The sequence below is a fragment of the Melanerpes formicivorus genome, unplaced genomic scaffold (assembly GCF_026170545.1).
Source record: "Melanerpes formicivorus ecotype bairdi unplaced genomic scaffold, bMelFor1.0.p_v2 SCAF_123, whole genome shotgun sequence".
NCBI lineage: Eukaryota > Metazoa > Chordata > Aves > Piciformes > Picidae > Melanerpes > Melanerpes formicivorus.
Window position 1 is genome coordinate 1,380,101 of NW_027142475.1, and position 10,572 is coordinate 1,390,672.

The 10,572-nt window shown below is 59.6% G+C and overlaps 1 protein-coding gene across 2 annotated transcripts in view; it reads left to right on the forward strand.

Annotated features, from left to right (window-relative positions):
* The window catches only part of DRD2 (dopamine receptor D2), a 42,751-nt gene extending 32,185 nt beyond the window's left edge, over positions 1–10,566 (forward strand). Inside the window, exons 3-8 of one of the 2 annotated variants that reach the window (XM_068167754.1) lie at positions 654–763; positions 2,471–2,607; positions 4,053–4,243; positions 6,031–6,117; positions 6,814–7,150; positions 8,002–10,566. In XM_068167754.1, the coding sequence (XP_068023855.1) occupies positions 654–763; positions 2,471–2,607; positions 4,053–4,243; positions 6,031–6,117; positions 6,814–7,150; positions 8,002–8,195 (1,056 nt within the window). In that variant the 3' untranslated portion in view covers positions 8,196–10,566. The remainder of the gene's footprint in view (positions 1–653; positions 764–2,470; positions 2,608–4,052; positions 4,244–6,030; positions 6,118–6,813; positions 7,151–8,001) is intronic. The other variant, XM_068167755.1, reaches the window with a different exon arrangement.
* Positions 10,567–10,572: the final 6 nt, after the last annotated feature.

A 10,572-nucleotide genomic window follows, 5' to 3' on the forward strand; every position in this document is an offset into this window, starting at 1 on the left:
TCCTTTGACCTGAGGAGTGCAGCCAAGCTTCTGCCTCCCTGCTGCTGCTCCTTGCTGGGTGGCATTGCAGAGATGCCTCTCACCACTCAGCGCTGCTGAGGGTACAACAGTTACTGTGTTCCCTGCCTAACCAAAAGCTGTGAAGCACAACCAGAGGTGCTCAGGATATCAAGTTCATGTATTTGCTTCCCAGTGCTTCCTTGGTGTCCTTCAGAGATCTGCTGAAGCTCCTACACACTTCACTCTGAGGTCTGCACTCGCTTCTGCCATTGGAATGTGAGCCCAGGAGTTTGTGTTTGCTCTTTGGGCTGAGGATGGAATCAGGAAGGACAAAATTCGCAGCAGCCCCCAGGGGGATGCCCTGAGGAAGGGTTGGGATGGAGCAGAGTGCCTCTGTTGTGGCCATGCCATCATCCCAGAGCTTTAGACTAGGCAGGACAAAGGCCTGGAAGGCACTCAGAGGCAAACAGCCCTCCCTGGTACACCACTGGGTGCAGCTAGAGCTTCTGAGGGGGCCGAATGTGGATCCCTCCTGAGCCAGCAGGACTCCAGCCACCAGCAGGCAGCTGTCTGTGCCCAGCTCTCCCTCCAGAGCCTCTCAGCAGCATCTCCCCAGCCAATCCTTTCACTGACCTCCTCCTCTGCCCCTGCAGGTGGTGGGGGAGTGGAGGTTCAGTCGGATCCACTGTGACATCTTCGTAACCCTGGATGTTATGATGTGCACTGCCAGCATCCTCAACCTCTGTGCCATCAGCATTGACAGGTGAGGGCTCCCTGGCAGCAGGGTCGTGTTGCATCCACGGCAGCGAGTCACAGGCAGCTGCAGCTGGGCTAATTTTACCTGTGACTCACAGGCAGGGAGAGCTGCTGGTGCTGGCACCCTCTGAAAGGGACCTGAACGAGGTCTGAGCATCAGAAGGGTTCCACCAGGAGCAGCCATCGAAACGCTGCTCTGCAGGAGGCAAATGGAACTGTCCCCGGTCGTTCAGCCCTTCTCTTCCTGTAGCTGGGGGGCAGAGCAGACATCAGAGGGGAGGCAGCAGCTCAGAGAGAGTGGAAGGAAAACCACTCTGCTAAGCTGACCTCAGGCCCCTGCCTTCCAGACCGGGGGAGGCAAACCTCTTGGAGCCTCCTCAAACTCCACCTGCCTGGCCAGGCTTCCAGGCACAGGAACTCTGTAACTTCCCAGGGAGTGTGCCCAGCCCTGGCAGGGTGCCCACAGCTGGCTGTCCCCTCACCAAGAGTGCCCAGCCCTGGCAGGGTGCCCACAGCCTGGCTGTCCCCTCAGGTGTGCCCAGCCCTGGCAGGGTGACCACAGCCTGGCTGTCCCCTCAGGTGTGCCCAGCCCTGGCAGGGTGACCACAGCCTGGCTGTCCCCTCAGGTGTGCCCAGCCCTGGCAGGATGCCCACAGCCTGGCTGTACCCTCACTAAGAGTGCCCAGCCCTGGCAGGGTGCCCACAGCCTGGCTGTCCCCTCAGGTGTGCCCAGCCCTGGCAGGGTGCCCACAGCCTGGCTGTCCCCTCAGGTGTGCCCAGCCCTGGCAGGGTGCCCACAGCCTGGCTGTCCCCTCAGGTGTGCCCAGCCCTGGCAGGGTGACCACAGCCTGGCTGTACCCTCAGGTGTGCCCAGCCCTGGCAGGATGCCCACAGCCTGGCTGTACCCTCACTAAGAGTGCCCAGCCCTGGCAGGGTGCCCACAGCCTGGCTGTCCCCTCAGGTGTGCCCAGCCCTGGCAGGGTGCCCACAGCTGGCTGTCCCCTCAGGTGTGCCCAGCCCTGGCAGGGTGACCACAGCCTGGCTGTCCCCTCAGGTGTGCCCAGCCCTGGCAGGGTGACCACAGCCTGGGCTGTCCCCTCAGGTGTGCCCAGCCCTGGCAGGGTGCCCACAGCCTGGCTGTCCCCTCAGGTGTGCCCAGCCCTGGCAGGGTGCCCACAGCCTGGCTGTCCCCTCAGGTGTGCCCAGCCCTGGCAGGGTGACCACAGCCTGGCTGTCCCCTCAGGTGTGCCCAGCCCTGGCAGGGTGACCACAGCCTGGCTGTCCCCTCAGGTGTGCCCAGCCCTGGCAGGGTACCCACAGCTGGCTGTCCCCTCAGGTGTGCCCAGCCCTGGCAGGGTGCCCACAGCCTGGCTGTCCCCTCAGGTGTGCCCAGCCCTGGCAGGGTGACCACAGCCTGGCTGTCCCCTCAGGTGTGCCCAGCCCTGGCAGGGTGACCACAGCCTGGCTGTCCCCTCAGGTGTGCCCAGCCCTGGCAGGGTGCCCACAGCTGGCTGTCCCCTCAGGTGTGCCCAGCCCTGGCAGGGTGACCACAGCCTGGCTGTCCCCTCAGGTGTGCCCAGCCCTGGCAGGGTGCCCACAGCTGGCTGTCCCCTCAGGTGTGCCCAGCCCTGGCAGGGTGACCACAGCCTGGCTGTCCCCTCAGGTGTGCCCAGCCCTGGCAGGGTGCCCACAGCTGGCTGTCCCTCCCCTGCAGGTACACAGCGGTGGCCATGCCCATGCTGTACAACACTCGCTACAGCTCCAAGCGCAGGGTCACCGCCATGATCTCTGTGGTCTGGGTGCTCTCCTTTGCCATCTCCTGCCCTCTCCTCTTTGGCCTCAACAACACAGGTGAGTGTTGTGCCACCAGCACCTGCAGCTGCTGGCATCTCCTTGGCTTTGCTGGCCCCTCAGGGAGTCTTCTGCTACGAGGCAGGAGCACAGCTGGGGGAGCAGGCTTGAGGTGCAGCCTCTCCCAGGTGTCCTCCCCCAGCGGCACCCCAGACCATCTCTGCAGCCACTTCTGGGCCTGCTTCATAGAATCAAGTTGGAAAGGACCCCTGGGATCACCAAGTCCAACCATTAGCCCCCTACTCTCCAAAGCTCACCCCTAAACCATATCCCCAGGCACCACACTGGCAGTGTCCCTGCCCCTGGCAGGGGGTTGGCACTGGGTGATCTTTAAGGTCCTTTCCAACCCAACCCATTCTATGAATCCAAACACATCCAGGGGTGGGGACTCAACCTCCTGCTCTTCCAGGGCAGTGTTTTGGCTATGCAGAGGTTTACACAACACTTGCTAGTGTTACACCAACCTTACAGACCATGCACTGAAAGGTGGAGAGGAAGGGCACAGGATGAGAGGGAAATGGCCTCAGGGGGCACCAGGGGAGGTTTTAGGTTGGGTACCAGAAGAAACTTCCTCCCTCAAAGGGTTCTCAGCCACTGGCACGGGTGGGTGGTTGAATCCCCATCCCTGGAGGGGTTTCAGAGAGGCAGAGATGTGGTGCTGAGAGACAGCAGGCTGGGTAGAGTCAGAAGAATGGTTGGGCCTGGTGGTCCTGGAGGTCTTTCCCCACCAAAATGATTCTGTGCTTCTGGGATGGGGTGGATGTGGTTCAGGGGTGAGCTTGTCTCTTGCTTAAAGGCACAGCCTCAATCTGTGGGAGGAATGGGATGGGATGGGATGGGATGGGATGGGATGGGATGGGATGGAATGGAATAGAATAGAATAGAATAGAATAGAACAGAATAGAATAGAATAGAATAGAATAGAATAGAATAGAACAGAACAGAACAGAACAGAATTAACCAGGCTGGAAAAGACCTCAGAGCTCATCCAGTCCAACCTCTCCCCCAGCACCATCTAAGCAACGAAACCATGGCACCAAGTGCCTCAGCCAGTCTCATCTTAAACACTTCCAAGCCTTCACGCTACCACAGCCAGGCTGGAAAAGGCCTTTGAGGTCCTCAAGTCCAGCCTGGGATCGTAAACAGCTGCCCTGGGGCAGGAGGAGGCTGCTCAGCCAGCAGGCTTTCACAGTGAGCAGGGATACAGCCTGGGATCTGCAGGCTCTTGGCTCTAAGGGCAAGCAGCAGCCAGGCACTTTGGGTGGCATAGGACTCCCTGTGCCTGAAGGGCAGCCTGCTGCTCAGGTTCCACTCCCTGCTGACGCAGTGGTCCCCGTTCAGAGCCTGAGCTCCTCACCCTGAGCGCCTCTGAGCCTTCCCATGGCGGGGGCAGGCGGTGCCGGCCGCGGGGAGCCCGAGCCCGACGGAAAGCCTTTGCCTTCCAGATGAGAACGAGTGCATCATTGCCAACCCTGCCTTCGTGGTGTACTCCTCCATCGTCTCCTTCTACGTGCCCTTCATGGTGACCCTGCTGGTGTACGTCCAGATCTACATCGTGCTGCGCCGGCGCCGCAAGAGAGTCACCACCAAGCGCAGCAGCCACAGCCGCGGCCCCGACACGCAGCCCCCGCTCAAGGTAACCTCTCTCCCCTCTCCTCTCACAAGCACAGAAGCATTCAGCTTGGAGAAGCCCCTCAGGATCCACCAAGTCCGAGCCAGAAGCCTGCTCTGCAAGGCTCACCCCTACACCGTGTCCCCCAAGCACCGCATCCGAGCCGCCCTGAAACACAGCCAGGCTTGGGGACTCCACCGCCCCCCTGGGCAGCACATCCCAGTGCCTGGCCACTCCTGCTGGGAAAAGCTTCTTCCTAATGTCCAGTCTAAACCTACCCAGTCGTAGCTTGAGGCCATTCCCCCTTGTTCAGTCACTAATCACCTGGGAGACCAGCAGCAGCCTCTCCACAGCCTCCTTTCAGGTGCTTGTAGAGAGCCAGGAGGTCTCTCCTCAGCCTCCTCTTCTCCAAGCTAACCACCCCCAGCTCTCTCAGTCATTCCTCACCAGATTTATTCTCCAAGCCCTTCACAGCTTCCCTGCCCTGCTCTGCCCTGGCTCCAAGCACCTCCACATCTCTCCTGTATTGAGGTGCCCCAAGATGGACACAGCACTCGAGGTGTGGCCTCCCCAGCGCTGAGTGCCAGGGCACAGTCCTGTCCCTGCTCCTGCTCTCCCATCCCTGCTCCTGCTCTTCCCTCCCTGCTCCTGCTCTCCCCTTCCAGCTCCTGCTCTTCCCTTCCAGCTCCTGCTCTCCCTTCCCTGCTCCTGCTCTCCCCTTCCAGCCCCTGCTCTTCCCTCCCTGCTCCTGCTCCCCCCTTCCAGCTCCTGCTCTCCCCTCCCTGCTCCTGCTCTTCCCTTCCAGCTCCTGCTCTCCCCTCCCTGCTCCTGCTCTCCCCTCCCTGCTCCTGCTCTCCCCTTCCTGCTCCTGCTCTCTCCCCTCCCTGCTCCTGCTCTCTCCCCTCCCTGCTCCTGCTCTCCCTTCCCTGCTTCTGCTCTCCCCTTCCAGCCCCTGCTCTTCCCTCCCTGCCCCTGCTCTTCCCTCCCTGCCCCTGCTCTTCCCTCCCTGCTTCTGCTCTCCCCTTCCAGCTCCTGCTCTCCCCTTCCAGCTCCTGCTCTCCCCTTCCAGTTCCTGCTCTCCCCTTCCAGCTCCTGCTCTCCCCTCCCTGCTCCACTGCATACAATCACAGGATGCTTTAGGTTGGAAGGCACCTTCAAGATCAGCCAGTTCCACCTCTCACCAGCCCAGGCTGCTCAAGGGCCTCATCCAGCCTGGCCTTGGACACCAGCTACAAACACAAAGATCCTCTTTAAACCCCCTCCCAGGGATAGAATTGAACAGCAAGAAATAAACCCCTGGGCCCAGGACATGAACCATTTCTCATCCCCAGCAGGTGATGGCTGCTTCATAGAGTCACAGATCCATTCCATGGGCTGGGTTGGAAGGGATCTTCAAGAGCATCCAGTTCCAACCCCCTGCCATGGGCAGGGACACCTCCCACCAGCCCAGGTTGCTCAGAGCCTCATCCAGCCTGGCCTTGAACACCTCCAGGGAGGAGGCAGCCACAGCCTCCCTGGGCAACCTGTGCCAGTGTCTCCCTGCTTGAGGATCTTCAGAGGTCCCTTCCAACCCCTTACCTACCAGCAGGTGTTGGTGGTTCCCTCCCTCAGCTGAGACACACAAGGGATGCTCAGTTCTGCTGCTGCTGCTTCCCAGCAGCTTCCCATCCTCCTTAGCCCCCTCAGTCACGCTGATTAGTTCCTGCTTCCTGCTCTCTGTGTGCCTGCATCTCCACAAGCCTCCCCTCCCAGCCTCCCCTTCCCAATTACTCTCTGCTTGTGTAACCTCTGAGCTGGTGCTTGCCCCTCAGGACAAATGCACTCATCCAGAAGACGTCAAGCTCTGCAGAGTGATTGTGAAGTCCAATGGGAGCTTCCAAGTTAATAAACGCAAAGTGGTGAGTGCTGAAGAGAGGAGGGAGCTCCCCAGAGCATTCAGCTGCCCCCTGCCCTCCCCTCAGGGCACACAATCAATTCAGGGGAGGGGGGAGGAGGAGAAGGAGGAGGAGGAGGAAGGGAGAAGAAACAAACTAAGAGCAAAGGTTAGCAGCTGGGTCTTGAAATCTCGATGTGCTTCCCGGTGCTGGGAGCCAGGCAGGGGGGGAGGGGGTTAAGAGCCCAGAGATCACACAGCCAGGCTGAGCTCTCACCTAAAGATCAGCTGCAAAAGCCATGACATTTGAACACTTTGTGCCTCTGACTTTCCTCTCCTCTCTGTTATTTGTTTTAAGCCTTGCCCAAGGCTGCCCCTGGCTTGGTCGGGTTCTGCTTCTTGCTTTCCTTTTTATTTGGGTTGGGTTTATTTCCCACCCCCCCCCCCCCCCTTGCTCTGGAAGTCTGAATGGAAGCTGAGGAGTGGAGGTTGCCTCTCCCATTCCTTAGCCTCTTTGTGCAACAGAGGAGAGTCATTCCCTGCAGCTGTTGTGGTCTGTGAGGTCTCCACCACCCTTCCTCCAGGCATCTACCAAAGGCATAGGGAGGGAGCAGAGGGATTGAGCTCCAGCATCCTCCAGCCCCACTCTGCAAGGGAAGCTCACTGCTCCTCGCTGTATATTTACCTGTCTTTATGTTGTGGACATTTGATTCTTGTCCAGGAGGAGAAGAGTCACATACAGATGGACATGGAGATGGTGTCCAGTACCAGCCCCCCCGAGAAAACCACCATCCAACCTGCAGCACCAAGTAACCATCAGTTGGTTGTGCCATTTCCTTCTAACCAGGGCACCAACTCAACCCTACAGGCACCCTTGGACAGCCCTGGGAAAGTGGAGAGGAATGGACACACCAAAGAGACCCCACACACAGCCAAGGCCTTTGAGATCCAGTCCATGCCCAATGGCAAACTAAGGACCTTCCTCAAGGCTGTGAACAGGAGGAAACTCTCACAGCAGAAGGAGAAGAAAGCCACCCAGATGTTGGCCATTGTCCTGGGTGAGTGTGCACCTCTTGGCTTCCTCTTGGCTTCCTCTTGGCTTCCTCTTGGCTTCCTTCCCCAGGAGGGTGGTGAGAGCCTGGCACAGGCTGCCCAGGGAGGTGGTGGCAGCCTCAGCCCTGGAGGTGTTTGCAGCCAGGCTGGAGGTGGCTGTGAGCAACCTGCTGTGGTGTGAGGTGTCCCTGTCCATGGCAGGGGGTTGGAGCTGGCTGAGCCTTGAGGCCCCTTCCAGCCCTGAGGATTCTCATTCTGCAGCTAAACCAACAGCTGCCCAGCACTGCAGCTGCCGCTCTGGGTGCCTGCTGTAGGCTGCAGCTTGCAGCCACCACTGAGGCAATTTCACCTGATGCATCCAGGCTGTGCTAGGCAAGAGGCTGCCAGCAGCAAGGTTGCCTCCTCTCCCAGCTAGGAGCAGTTGACAGTACTGTAGGAAAGGCTCAGGAAGCTCTGCTCTGCATCCTGGGGAGGGGGTTTGGAGTGCCCAAAGGCAGCTGGGGGTGGGGGCAAGAGAGGCCATGGGAAGGCAGCGTAGCTCAGCAAGAACCTGGCAGCTCTGAAGGCCACGCTTGTGGCTGCAGCTGGTCCAGCTGCATCAGCAGAGAAACTCCTCATGACCTGGGTAGCCTGAGTGCAGACTTGGGAGGCTTAGCAGGAGATTTATTTCCCAGGGGAGAAGATTTATTCCCCAGGGAAATAATTCCACCCCCCCTCCTTCCCTTTACACCTAAGAGACCCTTGCTGCTCTCTCCCAGCCCCAGGAGCTGCCCAGCTTCCAGCAAGCCAAACCTGCCTCCCTTTGTTTCTTTCTTTGTTTTATGGTGGTTTTCTTCTTCTTGCCCCCCTCCCCCAGGGGTTTTCATCATCTGCTGGCTGCCCTTCTTCATCACCCACATCCTGAACATGCACTGTGACTGCAGCATCCCCCCGGCCATGTACAGCGCCTTCACGTGGCTGGGCTACGTCAACAGCGCTGTCAACCCCATCATCTACACCACCTTCAACGTGGAGTTCCGCAAGGCTTTCATGAAGATCCTCCACTGTTAGAGGGGGGACACCCCCCCCCGCCCCCAGACCACCAAAACGAGCTCAAGTCCAATCCAAACCCCACCCCCCCCCTCCCTGGAACGCTTTGGAGGAGCAGGAGGAAGCAGCCGACGCCATCCACGCGCACCCGGGGAGGTCTCCGGCTCTTGTCCCGAGGCCTGCAGAGCTGCAGCAGTGCCATGCCCATGCCACCTCCAGCTGGGCATGTTAGGAGGGGGCCTTCAGCTGGGAGGTTCTCTGAGCCCCTCGAGGTGACCCTGTGGACTGTGGGACACCGAGCCCCCAGGGGCTGTTCGGAGCCTCCCCTCGCGCGGTGTTTGAAGCCAAGGTTTGGCTCCTGCCTGTGGCCATCTGACCCGGAGTGCATTGAGCACAGAGAGCCCCAGAGCCAGGGGAAGGTAGGGACAGGTCGCTGCCACCACTGGCTGGTGGTGCCACATCATTGGTATGACCCTCACCAAAGACAGGATCATCTCTTCTGCTTTGCAATAGGAGCCAGCCAGAGCTCGTGGAGACTCCCTGCAGTAGCTTTGCCTTCGCCTCCAGCCGACTTACCAAGCAGGAAACTGCTGCAGCCATGAGAAAAGACTTCTAAGGGGTGCCCAGAGGGGGCTGGAAAGGTTCTGCCATGTGCAGAGCCAATCCCTGCAGGTGACAGGCAGAAGGAGGAAGGGGAGCGCAGGTCTCCTGCGGCACCACCACATCGCTGTACATAGGAGCCAATGCAACGAGCTGAGCAGCAGCCCAAGCCAGAACCACAGCCACAGGTTGCCTCTGGTTGGGAGGGACTCTCCCAGGTCATCTTTGTCCATCCTCACCAGAAGTGAGACCTTGGAGTGCATGGTAGACACTCAGACCAAGCGGGACTGCAGCCCTCCTCCATCCTCAGCCAGCCCAGCAGGGGCTCCAGCCCAGCAGGGGCTCCTGCCCACCAGCATCTCATCTCCTGCCTTTCACAAGGAGTTCCAGCCCTGGGGAGCAGCCTTGGTGTGCTGACTGTAGGGACATGAGGAGAGTGGCCCAGCTGAGGCAGCTGCAGCCATGGCCCCCCCTTGAACAAGTCAGCTAAGCTAGGTCCAGCTCTTCTCACCCAGCTTCGGGTGCCCTGAAGCCAAGGACCACCTCAGCTCCCTCTGCCTGTGGCTCTGGACAGAGAGAGTGCAGAATGACCTCGTGCCTGATTCACATGGACAGCAGATGAGAGAGATCTCTGTGCTTGGGGCCAAAGCCAGCCAGGATAGAAGCCCCAGGGAGCCCCTAGCTGGATGTGCTGCGTCCAAGCTGGGCTCTGGACAGGTCTGGGTGTTTCCAAGTGTCCCTTCCCCTTTGCTCCCTATCTCTCAAGCACTGGAACAACTGACAGCTCCCAACAGCATCAGCTCCCCAGGCTGGCTCTTGGCACTGCCCAACCCACGCTGCCCTCAGCTGTGCTCAGCCCATGGATCCCTTTTGTAATAGCTCTGTAAATAAACCACAGGAAGCTGAATGAGGTTTGCCATGGAAATGAGGCCTGGCTAGGACCTTCCTGGGGGGCTAGAGGGTGACAACAGCCATAAGGAGAGGCAGGCTCCCAAGCTGCAGTGCCCTGCTGTTCAAACACAGTCTGGAGAGCAATAGAATCCCAACTCTCTCTATGCAGTTTGTGGTCACAGGGTTGCTGCCTCCACAAAGAGCACTGCCAGGGGGGTGGCTCTGGTGTTCTCTGGGGTTCCTGTACTGGGAACACAGCATTTGGCTGGGGGATGAGCTGTGCTGGCAGGCTGTGTGCCAGCTCTGCATCAAGCAGCTGCAGGAGAGGCCCTCAGGTCTTTTGTGGAGCAGGAGTCCCACCTGGATCCCAAGGCTTCCAGTCCCCCATGCTGTGAGCACAGGCTGAGGGAGCTGGGGCTGTGCAGCCTGGAGAAGAGGAGGCTCCAGGGGGACCTCAGAGCTGCCTTCCAACAGCTGAAGGGATCCTGCAGGAAGGCTGCAGAGGGACTTCTCATGAGGGGGGCTGGAGCCAGGACAGGGGGGAATGGTTTGGAGCTGAGGGAGAGCAGGGTTAGAGTGGAGCTGAGGAAGAAGCTCTTCAGTAGGAGGGTGCTGAGACTCTGGCACAGGCTGCCCAGGGAGGCTGTGGCTGCCTCCTGCCTGGGGGTGTTTAAGGCCAGGCTGGATGAGTCCTTGGGCAAACAAACCCAGTTGAGAGGTGCCCCTGCCCGTGGTGGGGAGGTTGGAGTGGATGAGCTCTGAGGCCCCTTCCAGCCTGAGCCCCACTGTGATTCTATGATTCAATGCAGAGTCAGCAGGATTTTGGTGGGGGAATAGAGAACAAACTCCAGCTGACTTCTCTGCCATCACAGAGCAGGAAAGTGGGGAGCTGGTCCCAAACAGAAAA